We start from the raw sequence: 22,366 nt of genomic DNA on the forward strand, positions 1-22,366 counted from the left end.
GCTTTGACAATAAAAACTGTTTGGTTAAGAATAAGATCATAGTTTAGCATGATTGTATATTAAAACATAATTCCTTATATTCTAAGTAGCTGTGGACTGGATCTAATTATTTTTCATTTTTTAACCTCCTGGCGTCCACATACGTGGACATCATATTTTTTGTTATCTGCACTGTAAAACTTCATTTTGTGTCATTTTCTGTCTTTCACAAAGGTTAAGTGTGATCCAGCTGTTCCCACAGACAAAAAGGACATTCCTATTTTGGAGTAGTAGTTTTGGAGCATTACAAAAAAACAAAAACAAAAGCAATAACAAAACATAAGCACATTATTTATTGGTACATCTAACCCCAAATAGCTAGAAGAAATCTAAAATGCAAGCCAAACCAAAGCCCTTAGGAGGTTAATGATTCTTTTATTTTGTTGAGTTTCATCTGCTGTTGTGCATGAAGCATTTTGTAACTTAGGTTGCTTTAAAATCAGTATTATAGTCTTATTATGGGATTATTATTATTATGTATAAGACTGTGACCCTTCCCTAGCATTTAGTGCTTTTTTAAATATGACCATTAAATAGTCAGCAAACATGTTACAGGTTTAGATTATAACTGTAAGACTTATGTTAGTACAATGTCAAGTATAAAACTGCTTTGGGTTTTTGGCTTTTTGGTCTTACTGGGTAGTGCAGAAGAGAAACGGACAGTAAACATTACACAGCCCACACCACCATGAGTGCAATACAAAACCCAACACAGTGACTACAGTAAATGCTTCAGCTCACTGAGTCACTTGGATGCCTACAACATTAAATGTGTTCATTGCATGAATACAAATTTTAAAAATGTGGTACACCAGAGGCCACTATCAGAATATTTATTTTCTTCCTTCCTAGATCTCCTACAAGGCGGTGAGCTCCTTCGATCCTGAGCTGGACCTCTCCAACCAGAGTGGGAAGGTGGTGAAGCTGGGCAATGAGACCGCCCACATGTTCACAGGCCTCTACCCAGGCTCTACATACTCCTTCACCCTGCGGGCTAGCACAGCTAAGGGCTACGGCCCCCCTGTCATCACCCAGTTCACCACCAAGATTTCAGGTCAGCAGGGGTCAACAACATGGTCAGCGTGTGTGGATGATGTCGAACAAATAGCATAGCACTTACATGGACTGCTGCTGGAGTTCTTTATGTCCAAATGTGTGATTTGCAAATGCAGTGTGCTTACAGTATAACTTAACCAAAGTTAGATACTTCCAGTTTTATTTTACTGATATCATTTGTTTGTTTCAGAGGCTAAATCCTATTTATCTGCTATTCAAGACATGAAATGAACAGTCAGAAGCCTTTTGCATGTGCTGCCTTATCCATTAAAATATAAGGTCAAATACCTTATATCCTTTGTCAGTGCACAAGCTAGAAGTTAATGCATTTTTTTGCTATGTGGGCTGGTTATTAAATTAGATGTAGCAGAACAGCCTGATTGGTCAGACAAATTGCGCTTTTAGTTTTCAACTTAATGAAAGCTGGGATTGATTTAGGTGATTACCAGGAGTTTTTATTCTGATGTACGTTGACTACTTTGAAGACTTTCATCCAGATACTGTGAATTCTTCTGTGAGAGCAGCAAATGTTTCACTGCACTGTTGCTCCACTCACTAACTATAACAACTATCTTGTTATAAAGGCAAAAGGCAATAAGTGTAAAAGTAAGAAAACTGGCTTTGTTTTATTTTTTCTATTTATTATAGTGTTGAATGACCCATTATATAAGAAAAATGCTAAAAATGATGTGGACCAAAACTGAATTGTGTTTACGGTGTAGTGTTGTAAAACGCTTCTCTGGTTTCCTCCTTAGCTCCCTCAATGCCAGCATATGATCAGGAGACCTCTCTAAACCAAACAGACAGTACAGTCACTGTGCTGCTTAAACCTGCCCAGAGCAGAGGTGCGCCTGTGAGGTAGGCTTTCACGGTGACAACACACACACACACACACACACACACATTTTGACACAGTCCAAAGTAAAAGCAACAAAACAGCAAATTACTGTATAACACCATGAATTATCAGTAACAGAAACTTATCAAAGAGCGTGTGTTTATCAGTAGCCCACTGTGCAGGGAGGTTGCCAGAGAATTCAGCACCTTGCAGTACGTATCTCATTTTTGGAGCTTTATTTGTTTGTGGATTTTGATCCTGTGTAAAAGAACCTCAGCCTTTGAAGATGAGAACAAAGCCTGGTGCAGCTAGGACTAGTTTCAAGTCTTTTATGTACCAGGCTGCCCACACCAAGACACCACAGGCTTCCAGGGAAATGAAGGAGTTCTGGCCTCTGGATGCTACATTTATTAGTCATTTTTAAGGAAGCAGTGCAGCTGTTCTGTGTAAATGCTAAGTTCTGGGGCACAAGTCACCATGTTGCATTAGCCAAGGCTACTATGTTAGTGTGATTTTCTTTAGTTTGCCGATATTAGTGGTTGAGTCACTATTAGGTTAAACAACTTAACTGTTTTTAAATGAGCAGCCTTCTTCAGGTGAACGTGAAAGGTTGGAAGCGGTGAGAAAGGGCTAGCCCAACTCTGACCCAATGTAATAACCTGCTATCACAAACAAGATATAATGTGTAAACTAATAAATAAATGCATTTCCCAATGCCAAACTGCCAGGCTGCACACAACTGGTCGTGGGAAGGCTCTGAGGGATCAGGTCTGTGAGAGTATCTCTGCAGCTGCTGCTGGGTGGTTTGGGCATTTACAGGGGGAAGTGTACATTTGACCCATGTAGAGAAGTTTGAGGTGCAAAGAAGCACCTGTCAACTTAATGTCTATCAGAGTAGACACAAGATTCTATGTCATTTCGAGACCAGCAGTGGGAGTCCACCCTTACCATCTGGCAGTTCTCAACTACTCCAATATTTTAAAAAGGTCTGTTATATAAGTTGTGTTACAGCCAGTTTATATTCTTGGCCTATAACAGATTGTGCTTTCAGCCACTGGGACCCTGAGAGAGTGCTCTAGCAGGGTTAACTTCTTCATATGAGGAAAGATAAACACATGCGCTTGCTGTAAAACTCAATTTTACACTATCAACTCATCTGAGTCCTTTAAAGATTACAGCCTGGAGATCTGTAGTCAGGCTTGTCAGCTCACGTTTACCGTATGTGCAGCTGCCCAGATTAATGCACCATCACCAAGTAAAGAGGCCGGAGCAAGAAAGACAGCGTGATCGTTCTGTTAATCTCCTCGCAGGTACAACTCAGAAGGACTTACTCAGGCTGCCATTCTTTTACTGGACTAATTACAAACCCCTAATTATAATTAACAGTGTCATGAATCTGAGCCTCCATCAGTTAGCATGCGGCACTCTCCTGTTTTGTTCTGTCTGTTTTAAAAAAGGCATTGATTGAACTAGATGATTATTTTGGAGGCTGCAGTTTATGCTGCTGTTGAACTGTACTTGATTATACAGAAAGGTGCTTCTATTATTTGGCCTAGTCTTATTGATATAAATGGAGTAGGCAAAATACTACACTACCTGTAACAGCAGTACAGACGTCACTGCACAAACACTTCTCTGAAACACACAACCTAAACGTTATCACCCTCACAAAGGTAAGATTTATTGCAGGATTGTTACATTAGATTGTATTAGTTTTAGTTTACCTAATAAACTGCCAACTGAGTATATGTTTAATGAGTCTCTCAAGATAATCCATTCAAAAAATCATCACCATTCATCTGTGGACTTTAGTACACAGCACAGCAATACCTCATTATTAATTGAGGCATTCTTTGATCAGGGCAGAGCCTCAGCACATGTAGACTTTGTAGGTTTTCAGGTACACATTTCTTCTCCCACCTTCATACTTATCTTAAATCTCACAGGACATAAAGGAGAGCATACTACCTCTTGATGTCTCAAAAAATATGAATTGCAAAAGAAGGAGGAGGCAGAGGAGAGAAAACAGGAGAGATTATGATGAGGCCCCAAGATGAGATGCCGACAACTCCACCTTCCTCCTCTTCCTCAAGTGATATGCAATGCCTTTGAACGTTTAAGGTGACTAAATAGCAGCTTCCATTCACAGGAGTTGAGTTGGGCGGTCTGTTCTTTGCTTTCAGACAATAATAATAAATTTAGTCATCTGTTTTTCATAAGCTCAAAAATAACATCTCTAATAATTTTTGGTTTAGGGGTTCAGATGCACAACAAAGTGACATTCTCAGTTAAAGCATAAAAGACATAGAGAGATGCTTTCAAATGACCTGGAGAACTGAAAGAGTCCCTGCAGTCAAAAACTTTGAAACAGCTGATCCAGTCAGTCTGTTAAAGAGTTTTCATTTTGTCAACCAAGGATTTAAATTTCACACCATAGTTAGATTAAGTTCTGTGCTGCCGCTCATGTTGCAAGAGTAGCCATCATTTTTCGAGAGTGGTGGGTAGCTCATTTTGAAATTGAACACTTTATAAAATCAGTTTTAAAGCCTCTATGAAATAGGGATTTGACAAGGGAGAGCACTGATCCACTGCACTACAGAACAGAGCAGCACGAAGCTTGATTTGGTAATGCAATCTTGCACACTGATTTGGTTTGGTAGGTAATAGAGCACCAGACATTTGAGTGTCAAACAGCAGCATGTTTTGCTGTAATACAGGAAGGGGAGCACACTGGAAGATCACACGATAGCACTGGTTCATAAAAGCAAGATATAACAGACGACAAATGTCCATTTCACTTCAGCATCCTGCAGACATGTCAAATCTTATTTTAGCTACATCTAGGCAGACGATGCCACTGCCGAGGGATGGAGTCAGTTTTTCATATTTGTGTAATTGCTAATCGCTATAACATTTCCAACTGAGATTTGGCTTCTAATCTCTGGGGACGACACATGTAGCCGGGAACAATTTTTACCAGAGGGGATACTGTTCCTTTAAGAGGATTAGGGAACTGTCTATCAGTCATGTCGTGTTAAACTAATGTTTGCAATGGCCCCTCATCAGAGCCAGAATACGCCTCTTCACTCCGTAGCATCAACATACAGTAAATGTTTACATGCTTCTGCAGAAATAAATGATTTGAGATGCCTTCCTTATCATTCACACCACAAAATCAGCCCTTCTCTCTTTTCCAGCCATAACCTTTTCCTTGAGCAAGCTCTCACACATAAACTGTAAAAGCTATAAAATACAGCGGTTTAGGGCCTTGTAAGAAGCATATAGAGGAAACTGAGTTCCGGTGTAGTTTCTACCCTATAGCGTCTGATTATCCGTACTCAACCATGGCCTGAAATCAGTTAAATGATTTTCTACAGTTCTAAAATGAGCACTAACTTTCTTTGATCATGGCATAGCAAATGCTAATAGCTGTGCCTAAACGTGACACAAGTCACTGCTTTTTACAATTTAATGGCAAATGTAATCTATTGCCCCTTCTAATTTGTTTGCTTTATAGCTTTATGGACACCAGGGAAATATAAAGTGTGTGAAGACAGAGCTATGGAGGCAGGATGCTGGGTCAGGGGAAGTATGTTACTTACAACCGCTCTTAAATCAGGCATATAGGCATACAGAGCCAACCGATTAGTGATAGAGAGACTGAAATGCTCCCCATGTGCCTTTCCTCATTTGCTCAAAGAGCCTGGAGATCTATCCCTATCAGCCCACATGAAAAATAAATTTGAGTTTCAGGTCACAATCCAGTCAATTCTGAGTCAATCTGCCATAATTGGTTGGCGTCACATGGCAGCAGAGCTGAAATCTATCGGGCAGCAGGACCGGAGAAGGCCTAATTGGTGTCAGCTCAGGTTGCAGCACTACTGCATTCCTGCAGTTGTGCTGCAGGTCTGCCCTACTGGCATTCTTTACTTAAGCACAGTCTTTAAGGTATTTGAATTTTGAGATCATCCATCTACTTAATACATTTTCTCCATTACACTCTGAAGGTAATCTTGTACTTTAGTACAACAGTTTAACATTTAGTTTAACATTTTACATATGAACTCATATGAATATGTTAATAAAACATAATAAGTTAAAAAACATTAAGAAGCAATGTTAGTTTCATTTGACCACTAGTAATAATATGATGAATATCATTCTGCATAACAAATGTTCATGCTTGTTGTACTTACTTTTATTTTATACTTTTGTATTTTGTGATTGTAGAACATTTACTTGTAATGAAGTATTACACCATGCTTCCTGCTTTTACTTCATTTCCACATTCAGTAAAAACAACAATAATGTACTAATTCCCCAATAATGCAGCCTCAGTAATGATCCAATAATATAAGTACATTACACTGATGAGGCCATTTTGCACGAGTACCTGTACTTTTGACACATTTTATTGCTAATATTTTTGAGCATTAAGTAACAAAGCAGGGATTTTATTTTTAATGCACTATTTTTCCACTTTTGCATTGCTACTTTTACTTTTATCACAATACATCATTCATCAAAAGATGATCATTATTAATATGAATACAAGTAACTTACAAATTTAAACATTAAATATAATGGTTTCTTCTTGAAGTCATTGTAGTTTGTTGTTTTGTCATTGTTTGTTCATGTCATTTAAAATCATGATAATGACTAAATGTCTCTGATCTGTCAAAATGACTCATACTGTAAATTGTGAAATCAGCATGAGGTGACGGCGTCAGCAGCTCAAAGGCACATTGACAGCAGTAGTTACAGGAAAAAGAAATCATCACATTTTCAAATCACCAACACTGAAATCATTAGTCAGTTTTGCATTTTATAAGCAGGAGGTGAAACCAGTATATTTTTCTAACACCAGGGAAGGGTGCGTCTTTAATATTTCAGAGGCATACAGCAGCTTCCCATTGAAAAATGTTGAATCTAGTAAAGTGAGTATTATCATCTCAGTCACTTACAAAAATGAACAAAACATTTTCATTAAATTTCAGATTTATTGTGAGCAAGTTTTTAGTTTCATGCTGCAGTGAATATTGTGGGGAAGTGAAACAGTGGTTTAGATTTCCATATTACAAGAGTTCTTACCCTTGGAGCCTTATAGCCTTTGGCGCTTGGTATTTTGCCTGAGGAAAGGAAACCAGTACTATTCATACTGTGTGTATCATTAAGTCATAGCACAGTCACATCATCATATCATAAGGAGCCACCCAGGGGGGAGCCAGCTTTTGTTTCTGTTTCACTATCTGCAGATTGATTTGGAATATAAAATACCAATATGGGCGAGCTAGTCTATGAGTGCGCATTGCTACAGCAAAGCAAAAACAATATTATTGTTAGTCATACTGTAGTTTATTGGGGCCATAATTTATGCTAGAGCTAACAGATTTTCCATTTGGAAAATAAAAATATAGCTCCTGTCTGTCTAGGTTATATCCCGCAACAATAATTATTGTTTATCTGTCAAATCTGATGAGTAGTGTAAAATGATTGACAGCAGATGCATCTTTAAAACTATATCACATCATCATAGCTCACATCATAGCCACAGTGTTGTGACTGAGGCATGGAGATGCAGCCTCATCACTCATTTGGCTGCTGCTCTGAAGCTACTTAAGCGACTCCCGTGTACTGTCGCTACCTGCCCTTTGACCTCTGCTCTCAATAGGGAACAGTAATTAAAGGCTGACTTCTCCTGCAGACTCCCAGCAGGATTAAATATTTCATCACCTCCCAACCCAGCACTAGATAGGAGAGCTCTGAGGAATTGGGACACACCCACCAAATGCAAAGGGGGATTTTCTAATGACACTGCAAGCTCCTTATGATAAACTATAGGGTTAAAGAGCACATGCTGTACACACAAGAGGACACTTAATCATCCAGTACCAACCGCAGGGAACAATTGATCATCTCCAGGGCTGTTTGTACTGCTATACAGCTTAGGAATACAGTCACTACAATAGATATGTTTTTGTCATAAAGATATTTTTCTACTTGTTTTTCTAGTAATATGGGCAAAGGGAAAACATTCAGGGTCATCCAAGCTCTACATCCTGTCCAGCCTTACCCATTGTCATTTTAATATGGCAGGGTACAATTATATGAATGATTAGGATGATACACGTATGAAGGCTTCACGGTGATTGAAATGGTTATTTGCAAAATAGAATCATAAGACAACAATGTGCTGTACATGTATGTGATTTATTTTTTATTTTTTTTATGAGTTCATATTTGTTGGTTATTGGTTTAATATGTGTAATCTTGTATCCTTGAGGTCTAATAAACATGTTTAATGTGTTTCTGTCCTCATTTGCAGACATTTGTGAAGCCAATTTTTTGAAACGCTAAAGTGTGCAACATTTACATCCATGGTTGCCAGCAGCATTTTATCATGGTGCATTGTTGCCTCCAATTATTAATTAGCTTTTAGTGTGTATTACGTTGCTCATATGATCATGTTAGACATCTTTATGTGTGTATGATAGAGGCAAGCTTGGGTCTTCAGAACATCTTCAAAACATTGCTCCATAGGACCAATAATGGTTTAAATGAATTACATTCAAAAGTGGGAAAATTATTCATTAATTCATTAATTTATTTCTAAAGCTATGACATAGTTGTAAAAAAAAAAAAAAAAGATAAACTTAGAAAACTAGAGAATCAGAGTGTGCTAAATTGTGGTATGCATTCATTCATTGAGTAGTGTAACTTTTTAATCCATCTTCTGTGGTAATAACTTGTTGTTTGCATTTCTCCTGTGGAAATGGTACACTAGTCGCCCCAATCATCCCTGGTTATTCTCCGTGGCAGCTGTAAACAGACTCTTTGTCACTCAGTGACTCAATAGATTTAACAGGTGGATGTGAGATGCATACTAACATGAACGTCTATAAGACAGTCTGTCTCCCCCTCAAGCTAAGTGGCCGGCTCAGAGACAATGTCATCTCTGTCAGAGGCACAGAGGGCTGCAGTTTTGATCTAGCTAAATACCAGCCTCCGATGGAGAGGAAATGGAAAGAGCCGTTAACCTTTTTAGTTGTTGAATAATGAAAAAGCAAATAACGTCAGGCTGTGTCCACAGTCAGTGCTCGTTTGGCTTGCACTCTATTTTTGAGTCTACCCTGGTAACTTAGGTTTTAAAAAAGTGATTTTAATGCAGTCTCTGTTTGTTTAAGAAACATAAGTCAATTCTTCTATTCAACAGGCTGTAATGCATTTTATTCATGAAAATAAGTTTCCATCTTATTATACAACTATTTTAAATTCTTGTGATATTAGTGGTAAAAGTTTCACCTTCTTGCCCTCACAGCTGCTTGACGCCATACAGCACTGAATAAATTGATCAATTTTAGCTTTAGGCTTGGAGCATTTTGCAAACTGGTTTACTGGTCTACGATATTCACTAGTGCACTCAATTATTCTTTCAGTTTTGTTGTGTTGCAGCCTGATGCTACAATTGTTTCAATTCATTTTTTTCCTCATTAATCTACACTCCACATAATGGAGTGCCACATAATGACAAAGTGAAAACAGAATTTTAGGAGTGTTTGTAAGTTTATTAAACAAGAAATGCTGAAATATCACATTTACACAAGTATTCAGAGCCTTTGCAACAACACTTGAAAATTAGTTCAGGCATCTCCCATAGTAGCATTATTCTACTTTAGGATTGTGAGCCTGCCACATGCATTGCCTGTGCCATTCATAAAGAAGCCATTTTTACACTTTGTAACACTAATTGGCAAAATAGATAATCGCCTCCAATGCCAACAGCATTCTACAAGTGCCTGTTTGGCCTGTGCAAGTCTGTTAATTCTGTTTGTATCCTGTGTTTGCAGTGCGTACCAGGTGGTGGTGGAGGAGGAACGTCCACGCAGAGCACGAGGCACAGCAGAAATACTGCGCTGCTACCCAGTTCCCATTCACTTCCAGAACGCCACGCTCCTGAACTCCCAGTACTACTTCACTGCTCAGTTTCCTGCCGCGGGCATCCACTCGCCCCAGCCCTTCACTGTGGGGGACAACAAGACCTACAACGGCTATTGGAACGCCCCTCTATTGCCTCAGAAAAGCTACAGTATCTACTACCAGGCTGTCAGCACAGCCAATGGGGTGGGTGTGTGGGTTACTTTATTCAACAAGTTTTAGTTGCGCTGAAGCTTTATCATGGCTCAAAATCTTTGAGTAATCAAGCTAGTATGACTTCAGTTCACAACCAGTGGTGGGAGGATTTCTACTTTTAGTTGAAGTTACTTTACATTTATGCTTCTCCCTAAACTCTATAGTTATAGGTATTTAAGTTATCTTTTATATTTGACTTCAGATTAAGATTTATTAAGATTAAGATACATTTATACTTTTACATAAGTTATCTTGCTAATGCAAGACTTTCCTTTTAATGGGGCTATTTAATTGTGTATTTATAGTAGTATTAGTACGTTTACCTAAATAAAGGCTGCAAAATATTCTTCCACCACTGATTATAACTAAAGAATAATAATAAAAATCCCCCAAAAACATTTACCAGTCCGACTTCATCTACATTGCATGTTGTGTGTTTCTATCATGCCAGGATGACATTTTATTGTTTGACAGCTTGTCTGCAGCAATGCTGTGCTAGTAAGTGCAGAGAGTGCACTGTCTCAACTCAGCTACTAGATAATTAGATTAGCATATTTGGAAGAACAACTAATTTGCGCGCTTAATTTACTGAACTACAGTAGAAGCACTGTAAATCAGAAAAAACTATTTCAAGTTGAATGTGGGTTGCGAAAGTAGCTTTTTATGTCTTTAGGCTTCTGTAGAAGAATTACTGTAACACGCTAACTTGTGAAAACATGATTCTTCTTTTAAAATATATGCATATTCCCTGTCTGTACGTGAAACAGTGTTAAATATTATGTTGGCTTTATTGAGAATGAAAGCCTGGCTGACGGATTTATTGAGTAGGTGAATGAAAGGGACTGAATTGGCTGAGTACAGGACTCTTGAGTCTACACAGTAACAACGCACATAGCAAACACATCCACACAGCAGCACAGTGACCTCTGATAGACATGGCAGTATTCTGTTGGCGTGTACCAACAACACTGTCTGCAGTCTTAATAGGCTGAAGCAGGGTCAAACTTGGAATGCAGAGCTCCATGCAGTGACAAGTTCTCTCCCTCCATTACTGTGGCCCTGTTCTCCTGCCTTTTCCAATAGAGCTGCATGCCAAATGCCAGACAAGCCTTTGATCAGCGACATTTAAGAGAGATAGTCTTCCCTGTGGCAGTTAAGCGTGGGAGGCAGGCAACAACAACAGGGTTACCGATCGTATGGGTCGTAGCCTCTGTCATCAAGTGGCACTTGGTGGGGCCCTCCCTCCACGAAGCCCCATTGAGCCACACTCAGTGGTGACTTCAAGAGCCCCACCAATTGTGGCCATGAATGACAATGACCATAAACAGCCTCCTTGAGTAACACTAGCACGTCTTTAAGGAGGCAACAGAAATAACACATGAGGCAGGGATGAATGCAATTAGTGAGTTTGGTCGTGAGATTGAAGCATTGGTGGTTTTTGAAACTTTCCAGGGCAATGCGTGGGTGGTGGCATGAATTGGCCGATAGTGCTCTTCTTAAACAAACATGATCAGAGAGTCTGTTGTTGACACAGCATAAAGCTCTCTCTTCATGATAGAGACATTTCTAACATTCATCTTATATTCAGTGTTTTGATTTGCAGTGGCCAAATGCACTCTCTTTTATTAAGTCAGCGCTGTCAATGGATAGTACGGGAAGCTTTAATTAATGTCGTACAGTAATGTTGGACTGATTTGCTTTGGCCTCTTAAACAAAATAAGCACTTAGAGAAGGTGACTGCCATCCATACCTAGATTTTTCAGCCTTCTATTTAAATAAAAATCTAATATGACTTCTTGTAATGCTGCCTTTAACAAAGGACCATCTGACAGCTTAAAAGCTGCAGTAATGGGGATGCACATGCACCCACAATCATATAAATGTTTGTGCTCTTTTTTCCTCTCTTCATTATTCCTCTCGTGGTCTATAAATGCTGTCTTTCCTATGTGTGCACATTGCTCATCGGGTCAAACACACAGCCACAGCACTCATGTCTTTTGTGTTGTATTACTCATTGCCTCCCTGTTTCTGTCTGTGTCCTTTTTCCTGCTCACCAGACCATTGCTGACAACAAACTTCTCTGCCAACAGTGAGAGCAGTGTTTTTATGTTGTTGAAGGCTGTTGTCAGAGCTGAAACTCCATTACATATTCAGGAAGGCTCCCTGATGTGTCATTTTGGAGCCCTGCATGCTGGGTTGGTGTCGCTTGTCACAGGGCTCTGATTTCTCCACAGTGGCTGACCACCTTGAGCCGCAGGCTGCCGACAGATCATTGTTGGCTGACAAATCAGCAGCTCAGCACCAGTAATCTGTGCTGTGGGCCCTCTCGCCTAACTGCGTTTTGTGTCACAGTCATTGAGCTCAACAGATGATCGGAGACAGCGTGGAACTGGCCGAGCTGTTTTGTTGAGTCCGTGTGTTCTTAGAGAGGTGTTCTGCTGCTGTAAATTGGTATCTGTGCATATGTGTCATAACAATCTCTGATCCTCCTCATTTTCTTCCCTTCTCTTCCCCTTTCCTCCCAAATTTATCTGTTTGTACAGGAGACCAAAATTGACTGTGTTCGAGTAGCAACCAAAGGTAGGCCTGACTACGGCTGTGTGAATGTTTGCCATATATAGTTTCAAACATCATTTGCATTCGGTTTTTGTGAACTAACAAAATTAACGTGTTTTTGAATAAGAGTCATTGAAATTTATTGAAACTGATAATTATTCAGTGTGTTTCCCAGTGTCTTAGAAGTTGTGTGGTGTCTTGACATGAAATTTGATCAATAGAGTGATCACGAACGTGTCCTTCTATGACTGGGTGCACACTGAGGTCTGCACATACTTAGAAATGCTGCCTGTATGCTCTGCTCCACACATTAAGCGTGATGAAGTCTAAGCACCATTGATCTCGGAGCAGAACTGACGGGGCCAGAGGGAGCCTTGGTCACACTCTGTTCTGGGCCATGGGAGGTCCTGTCACATGCCCTGACAATCTTGTATAGTCTGAGTTTGTATGTAGCTCCATTATGGATTTCTTGTGGAGTTCCAAATATATACATCTACATGTCTCAATAGAAGTCAAATAACACATATAGTACCATCAAAGAAGAAACCACCTGAAGGAATAAGATTCAATGATTGCTGTTGCTAACAGGGCAAAACAAATTGTCAAATGCTCTCTAATACTGTAATGGGTGTATTTTTCTGCGTTAATGTTGCATGATAATGGGAATTGTTGGTATGGCTGTTTTCAGCTTCAGTGTGGCCTCTCTTTCTCTCTCTCTCTCTCTGTACCCCTCTCTCTCCCTCTCTCCATCTCTTTGCTGCATGCCTTCCTGGATCGACTGACTTTATTCAGCTGCCATACTTGTGACTCAGCTCACAACCCCCTACATCCGCATTGCTCCAGCAGCCGGTGACAACCAACTAACAGGTCAGACCTGTAGCCTTCTATACATTCTCTGCCCATGTCAGTTATTCTGTCCAGAGCCTCGGTTCACCCCTTACTTCTTTAATGTGGCAGCCATACTGGTGATTCCCTCAACAGGCAAACAAACACATAGAATATTGCATGTGTGTGGTTTTCTTTATTGCCTTGCTATTTGTATAGACTCACTGTGATTAAATCCAAGACTTGTAGACGTTGTCATCTACCTTCATCCTCTCTGCTTTATTGGACATGAAAGACCTGTTTGAGGCTCGATTTTCATTTGATGTGTCAGTGTTGGAGACTTCTGACAGGAGTTAATCTATTTTCATGAATAATTCTCATTATTTCCAGGCGACTAAATATTGTTTGCTGCAGTTCTGACAACTGTAAACATGTAGAAGGGTGCAGAAGTGTTCATGTAAAGATCCTGTGAGTTTTTAAAATAAATTGGGCTCAGCTTCTACTTGTGTGTGAATCTCAAGTTGTCTTTGGCTAGAAGAATATTGATTTATGGCAGTGAATATACAGCATGCACAGCTCAAATGAACATTTGTCAGTGACAGCATTTCTGCAAGGTTAGCCTCTAACAGTATACTTGGACAAAATCAGCTCCATTGGTTCAAGGACTGATTGTTAATCTGTCACCAGCCTTGAAATCTGCCACCTTTCTGCCTTAAAAACTTATATCTAATAAAGGCCACGCTGTTGATAACAACACTCCAGAGCAAGAGCAATATGTCACAACCATCCTGGGATAGATATTTACCTTTCTGATAGGGAGAGAAAATGGCAACTATGAGGAGAGAAGGAAGCCAGCTCTAACAGATTTGTTTGACATAACAATTTATCATTCTAAATTTACCCCAGCTGACAAGGAATAATGGTGTTGTTCAGGTGGACAGTTGTGATTCCAGCAACGTTGCCATCCTCAGAGTGCTTCTTATCACTTCCCAGGGAGCAGATGCTGTTAAAACAAGCTGCCTTTTCCCTCTCCCTCTCTCCGTCTCTCATTGTTAGCTATCTCCTCCTGAGCTGATATTTAATGTTTGGGGGGTTTTATCTTCTTGAGTATTATCTTCACTGCTCTGCATCCTGCATTTTTCTACAGGCCAACAACCATTTGCCCCATATATGATTAACCAGGGGTAGAGATGGTTTTCACTTATCTCTCCTGCTGCAGCGTAATCCAGAGAGAGCTGTCCACTATGGACAGAGCTAAAGGTCAAGTCTTGAGGAGAATACTTTGGGTCAGAATACTCGCTGCCAATAAAAATCTATTGATATCTATTGCTTACAAAATGCCACAAAATATCATTGTATTGATTAATCAGGCTCAGTCCTCCACACAGTCACATATAGTTGCGGTCTGCTCTATAAATTACACTTTCTTTGTGATTTTTTTCAGGCGCAGCCACTCACAAACCTGACGCAGTGGAGCCAGAGAAACAAACCGACCACACAGTGAAGATCGCAGGGGTCATCGCTGGCATCCTCCTCTTCGTCATCATCTTCTTAGGAGTCATCCTCCTCATGAAGAAAAGGTAAGCTTTTTTTTCTTACTAGTTGATAGACTTCTTTAGATTTGTGAAAAAGACTGAACTTAGTTGCAGAGCGCTTACAAATAAGTACTTTCTGTTTTTATCATTTTGTATATTTCTCCCTCAAACAGTAGCATTGTCAGCGTCGTAGTAAATAATTAATTTGATTATGTTGATACGCCCCATTAAGGCTGTTTACAGCCATGAGATACACTGTGCCATGAAAAATTAATTCGTTTTCACAGCACCCTCAAACAAATGTGTAGCGCTTCAGTGACACTAGAATGGGAATAGAAAAAATGTTTTTGAGGCCTGTGGTATGGAGGAAGGGAGGGAGAAAAGACGAAAGAAAATATGATGAAAGGCTGAAAAGGAAAGATGATGTCCACATAACTAAGGCTTACATTACATTAGCCCTGGACCCCATACTGGAGAGAGGTCCTCTGTACATATTCCAGCAATCAGGGGAGCTAATGCTCAGCAAATATCAAACCCATTTGTCCACAGCAAGGCTTGAAGTAATACAGTCTCAGTCCCTGCAGACATTTCTTTTGTGAACACAAGAATGTTTCCTTTTATATCTCCATTGTCAGTTGTGCAGAAAAAGATATACATTTCAAAGTGGAACTTTGTGTTTGCTATACTTTACTGTACTTTCTACTTTGATATTATATTGCTTGTCTTGAAATAAAGAGCAAAGGTCAGTGCAGGAGATGAAGCAGTGGGAAGTGGGAAGGCATAGTTCTGTACTAATATAATAACTATGTTCCATGTTTATTTTTGAAAGTAATATTAGATTCTTTATTTTAAACAGCAGGGCATGTCTGTGTAGCACAGTGATGGGTAGATTGGTGTGAAAATCAGCACACAGTAATGGAATTGCTTTCAATTAGCCTTAATCAAACCAGAGATGGAGATGACTTCATTGGTTGAATTTTGTGTAATTTACCATCACCAACAGGGAATCAGGGTGTGTTTAGATATTCAAATCACTGATTAGGTTTTAACCTTTAAGGTCAGATATGGTAATTTTTCTAGATATATAAAATTTTGTGTTCATAAAAGGGGCTTTTAGTGACGACATGGTTGCTTCTGATTTGCCATCACATGGTACAGACTAGTTCAATATCAGTTTAATTAGTTTTTCTACTGTTCTGTACTGAGGACCCCCTTGCAAAGCATGACATAACTCCAAACGATCACCTTTGCCCTCACGATCACTAGTTTACCTCCACGTATGCCACCATATCTAGTTTTGTTCATTTCTACTCTTTTTTCAAACATTAATATATTTTTACTTTTTCTTTCCTTTTCATTCCATACCCTCCCCTCCTCCACTGCTTAAATCCTACCACCACCCCACTCGGCAGAAGAACCTATCACTCCTACACTTACTACCTGTAAGTAACCACTTTGTGTAATGTTAGTGCCATGCTTCTCACCCACACGCTGTTTCCCATGCATGCAAAGAGCCATGTCATCCTCCTCCTGCCCAGAGCTATTACAGAGGCCCAACTGTAATCTCTGCTGGAGGAACGGAGGACGCCACTCCAATGCATCTCCACACGATGAGCACATCATACTGTATGTCACATTGGCACGACTTCTGAAGAAAGCAGACAGCCGCAGCTACACCCCCACAAAATAAACCTGCCACTGAGATGTTATTGCAGACATAATTTTTGCTAGATTCTTAAGGAGTTTGTTTATCAAATGATGAACTAAACTGCCTTAATGATTATACGGCTGCCAAACTCATCTTGTGAAAGAAAAAAAATCAATGCCGCAGCTACTGCATTTTTACTGAGTGTGAATTTTTCATTCGCCTCCAATGATTTCATCTCTGTTGACTTGTCAAAGTTGGATTTTTTTTGAAGTGCCTATCACAGCGCAGCTATGCTTTAGTTGTGCCATGAACCTCAATGGGCTGGTCCAAATATTTCACATCTTATACACTTAAGGATACAGTCTGCAAATACCAACAAATGCAGTCGATAATGCTGTGTAGGATTGACCTCCTTTATAGGTATTACACTGAAAATGTGATCGGCTAACATGTTGACTTTACCAGTTTGGCTCCATACGCATGTGATAATGTCAGGTCTTTTTCTGCCCCTTCTTTATCCTCTCACTTTGTCACCATCCCAGCTCTCATTCTTCTTCCTACTTTTTTATTTTCAAGCATGTTTTTTGGGTTACTGCACGTCCATCCCATTGATTCTATGGTGATGGTGGAGTTGTGTCTTTAGCTGGCAAAGACATGTGCATCACTACTGAATGGGCTGATTTGATGACAGTATAACCTCCTTTCTATTTAGATGTCTCCAACATCATGAAACAATAGTGGTAGTGCTGCTTTATTCACTCTTAATATAAGAGATGATTCCACATCACACCTTTGAATAGCAAAGAAGCTTATTCTGCAGCTCTGCCTTCTCTGCTGTAGCTCATAAGCTCCCTCTGTACTGTCTTTGTGATGGATACCGACTAATCTGTCTTGAGATGACTGTGATCAGAGGAGAGAATGGAGGCTGCCTCACATCAAAGAACATCTCAGAATACACCTGGAGATAATACTACTCTGAATACTCAGTGTGTCAGTCACGTTAGATCACAGCTACCTTGACTGGAAAGCCCCGATGACTTAGAGGAGTGGTGTCATCAGGCTTGTGCGTGCACATTGGTCGAGCTAAACAGGAAGAGATGAGGTTGGCAGTGAAACAATAAAAATGTTGATTTGATATTTTTGTTATTTTAATTATATGCACGTATGTAGGTGTGCATGGAAATGCCAAATAAACTACAACTGACTGCCAGAGTAAATGCAAAATACTACTGTGCATTGAAATGTACTGTAGTTGTTCTAGTAACTGCTCCAAAATACATAGTGGGAAGGACAGGGTTTAACAGTGGTTAAGGCTCTAAACAGTTGATAGGACGAGTCTGAGCTGCAAAGCTAAACCATGGGCTTTAGGAATCTTCTTCAGAAGTGTGAAGAATGTGTGTGACGTCAGTAGCACTATGCCTGCTTTTTTCCAGTCACATGCATCAATATGAATTGAGGGCTCGCTGTTAAGTTTGAAAAGAACATAATGAGAGGGCTGTGAATGTTGTGACCCCTTTCTGAAGCTGACAAGATAACAACACAGTGTAATGTTCAATAAGATGAAGGGAAATTGTGCCATGAAAGCAACTAGTAGCCTACTAATAAATAAAACATACTGTGGTAAGACATGAGTAAAAAAAGAATTCGATGCATATATAAAAACCGATATGTGATTTAACCAACCTGAAAGATCAATGTGGGATTTCTACCAGCTTCCCCTTAGACTAAAGAAGCCACCTGGATTAGTGGTGAAACGTTTCAACTTAACTGTTGCCATGACTCAGCTTCTAGATCACTTTAACTTAGATATGTGATTTTGGGATCACTGTAACAAGTAACAGTATCCTCAGTTCAACTTTTGGAAAGATGGATAATCTAAAGTCCAACAGCACCAAAACAATTCAAACCAATTCATGCAAGATGAGCTATTTGATTATATATTTATGAATGATTAGAAGATATTTCAACACATTTTACAACAATTTGAATAAGTCCCTTTTTTCACCTAGTCCTCCATTATAGAGGTTTACTGTAATTGTATGAATTTATCAGGCACATTGCATATAAATTGTATAATTTCAGAGGCAATATAAATAATATTTATCATCTTATTTCCTCTGCTGTCACTTTGTTGAAGTAAATTAATGAAAAATAAGACTGTAATAATACATTTTCAGCTAAACACATCAGCATGTTCTATAGTTGTATCACCAAGTAAAGAATAACTCTTCACGAGGCCATTAATTGGTTGTACAGCTTAGCATCATGAGTAATTGTGTCATACAGTATTTGATAGGTGCAAGAATGTGTGGTGGCTAATGGGGAAGGCCTGGATTTGCACCCTAAGGTGTGAAGGTGGAAACTAAAAATGTTGCATCACACTGAAGAGGTCCTCTGTATGATGGGCACTTTGTCCTCTTCCTCCGTCCTGCTATTTCTTGCTAGATGTTCAAGCTCAGCTCATAAGTAAATGTACATATAACTAATATGTTGCATGTGCTCAAAGTTTGTCCCATGTTGTCAAATTAATTATAGGGTGATTCTTAAGAAGTTGTCTTCTGGAGCATTTGTTAAATGCTCATCCGCAGTTCTGAAGACAGCCTTGTTGCCAGCCATGAGATTACAACACCTGTATGATTGATGAACCCCATTAATGCTCTTGTCCATTCATCAAAGTCTTTCAAAGGCATGAGAACATCCTGCAGTCACCAAAATATGCACTTTAGGTATATTGCCAGAGGGGACTGTGGGAGTTCACACACAACACAACATCAATCAAAGTGCTCATTATAGATGCAGTTACATGTGTGATCAAATATATGACCGTTTCTTTAATCAGGTGGCCTTACTGGCCACTCTGCCTGCTGCTGCTGGGAACAAGAGAGATCAATTGGCATAAGGCAAGTGTTGTGATTGGGTCTTCATTCCCATGAGAGTCAGTTTCATCCATCAAAGAGCAGGCGCATTAAGTAGAAACATGCTTACTGTATCTTTTCTAGCCAATATGTCAGGCGTTTGTAGTGCTCCTTAAAAAATCAGGACCGTGATCTGCCTTTTACTTCTGAAGAGTTAACTGAAGACCTTTTGTTATCATGTGGCGTAACATTAAACAAATAACACAGCACACCTTGCCCTACAATTTAATTTATTTTTATTTCTGTTTAAAGTTGTACTAATTAATTCATTATATTAAAAAGGGATTACTTACTATTGTTATGCAAAATGAGTTGAAAGAACTAATATGTAGTCACTGCCCTTTATTTTGCCTGGGGCCTGAGAGTTTAATGTCCTATGGTGGCTTCCTAAATGCTATTTTAGTAGAGTAAGTCTGATCATATTAAAACAAAATGAGAAAAAATTGAGTCCATTACAGTCCAGTACCTATTGATTAATTCAGTCTATAAATATTGGTGTTGTTTCTGCAAGGTGCTTTATTCTGTCATCTCATAAAAAACAATTTCCTTTGTTCCATGTTCCCTTTCTTTCTGACAGGTGGTCACTTACATCATAAATCCCTTTAGGTATGATAAGTGCATATATTTTATTGAGTGGGCCCAATGGCAAACGAACCTGCATGCCAGGAACTGTCCCTGTAGTGATTGAAAACACATTCTTTCTAAATCTTACTTTTAATCATCACCTTCACTGCGCTGAGTGTCAGAATGGGAGGCTTACTAAACTATAACACAATGTGCTCAGGGCAACCTTCATTAAACCTTACAAGCTGAACATGCAGCAAGAATCACATTAATTGGTACAAGCCTTGCAGATTTTTTGCACCTACGAGCTCTGCATGTTGATGAGCAAAGGGAAGGAGGAAGAGCAGTTCGAGCATGGTGAAGGGATGTCACGCATGGAGCTATGACGTTTAAATAGACAAATTTTACAGTGATATAATTTACAAAACATCTGCCTGTGACAGTTTGGCTCTGTGCACAACTGTTCCTACAAGCTACTGACTTAACTCTGAATAAAATACATTGACATAATGCAAACAATGCTGTCACAAGAGGGGAAACATCAGGTTTAACACGTTTTGCAAAAATTCAAACTCGAGAAAAAATCGACAGGTTTATGGTTTTAAATTAAATATATGTAGTGATCAACTAACTATAAAGGAGGAGTAGGGTGTTTATGCTTGTTCTTGTCAAAGAGACACTTACAAAATGGTACTTACAGATTACTACAGTACATAAACTGTTATATAGTACTGTTGTCAGCCGGTTCAAAAGCTATAACAAAATTCTAATTTCTTTTACTCAAGAGCATATTAAGTTATTTTTAAATTCTAATTAAACAAAACCCTAAATGTACAATGTACTGCATATAGTTCATACATCAGTTTAAAATATGTACAAATACTCAATTCAATGTTACATGTTAATGTTAATGTTTGATGTTTTTGATACAATTCAATCCTGTCTTTGGATCCAGTAGATGAGGAAGGAAAGGAGTTATGAAAGACACTTTTCATTTTATTGTTTGTTTAAAAAAGATAAGAAGATAAACAGGACTGTACAGAGGCAGCGGAAAAAAATATTTTTTCAGCTACTAAATTAAATGAGTGTTTGGGTGATGGATAGAGAAAAGCTCCAGGAGAATTCGTTATAGATGGAGTCAACTTTCAGACACAGTGCAAACAACTGCTGAAATGCCCCCACTGGGTTAATCAAAGACGCTTCTGTTGCCCCTCCCAGCTGGACGTCAGTCATCTAATATGCACACATTTTACACATACGCGTGCATGCGTGTGTGCAGATTGTTTAATCAAGCCATCTTTGTCCCAATGTCACAAGGTTTAGGATGCTGTGGTGCTGAAATGAGGCCCGCCATGCTGAGCTTAAGGTTTTGAAGCTCTTGTCTTTAGAAGTTGCAGCAGCATCACCTCCCACAGAACAGACATTCTGGCAAACACACGCAGACACACAATCCAAGCAACTTTCTTTTTGTTGTAGCTGAAATCTTGGAGTTAGGAGCTCTGCTCTCTTAGATCTTAGACATGCCAGGCCTGTCAATCTCTAATGAGAGTTGCCTAATATAGTTACCTGGTGTGTTTGCTCAGTCTTTACTTCTACAAACTCCTCTGCCATCTGTCTGTCTCATCGCCTTAAAATGCATGCACCATTCAGAGAAATCTGTGATTTTATTGTTGGGCATGCCTGCAAGTAATCAGCCCTATAAATTTTTTGCTGGGATCTTTCTATGTGCAGCTTCATGCTAACTATCAGGGGATAGGATATGAAAAATGGTCACATTCATCAACTGGCACAACCACTCTACTCTACGCTTCCTTGTACTATCTCTCTCAGCATATCAGACCCTGTAACATAGTCATCTATCATTAAATTTTCCCTTCTTACAAATGAGGAGAGACTAGCATGCCAATTAATCTTCATCTAACACCCACAGTGCCTAGCAAACATCCTAGTATTGCTGGTGCTTTCCTCATTTTGGCAATGGTGTCTGTGCAGCCTCGTTTATCTCCAACGCTCACGCTTCAACTGTTATACAGGCCAGGAGAATGTAAATCCAAGCCTGAGCAGAAGTAGAAATAAGAACAGTGATACAGTATTAAAACCTGGATTATAGCGGTTCTAAATAGTCTTCTCCATGAGTGCACACAGTACTGAATCAATCTTAATATTGCCTGGGGTACATACAGCTCCCCTTCCCCTCCTCACTTCTTTCTATTACAACATGAAGCTTTAACAGGAAAAAAGACACAAGATTGCCAGTTTG

At 39.3% G+C, this 22,366-nt stretch overlaps 1 protein-coding gene across 5 annotated transcripts in view; it reads left to right on the top strand.

Moving 5' to 3' along the window:
• LOC113134759 (protein tyrosine phosphatase receptor type M) overlaps positions 1-22,366 on the top strand; it is a 138,227-nt gene that overhangs the window by 74,458 nt on the left and 41,403 nt on the right. For 2 of the 5 annotated variants that reach the window (XM_026314262.1, XM_026314263.1), the window contains exons 10-16: positions 892-1,093; positions 1,851-1,953; positions 9,781-10,054; positions 12,607-12,643; positions 13,412-13,486; positions 14,889-15,024; positions 16,392-16,421. In XM_026314262.1, coding sequence (XP_026170047.1) covers positions 892-1,093; positions 1,851-1,953; positions 9,781-10,054; positions 12,607-12,643; positions 13,412-13,486; positions 14,889-15,024; positions 16,392-16,421 — 857 coding nt within the window. The remainder of the gene's footprint in view (positions 1-891; positions 1,094-1,850; positions 1,954-9,780; positions 10,055-12,606; positions 12,644-13,411; positions 13,487-14,888; positions 15,025-16,391; positions 16,422-22,366) is intronic. The other 3 variants (XM_026314265.1, XM_026314266.1, XM_026314267.1) reach the window with 3 other exon arrangements.

Source organism: Mastacembelus armatus, chromosome 17 (genome assembly GCF_900324485.2).
Source record: "Mastacembelus armatus chromosome 17, fMasArm1.2, whole genome shotgun sequence".
Classification (NCBI taxonomy): Eukaryota; Metazoa; Chordata; class Actinopteri; order Synbranchiformes; family Mastacembelidae; genus Mastacembelus; species Mastacembelus armatus.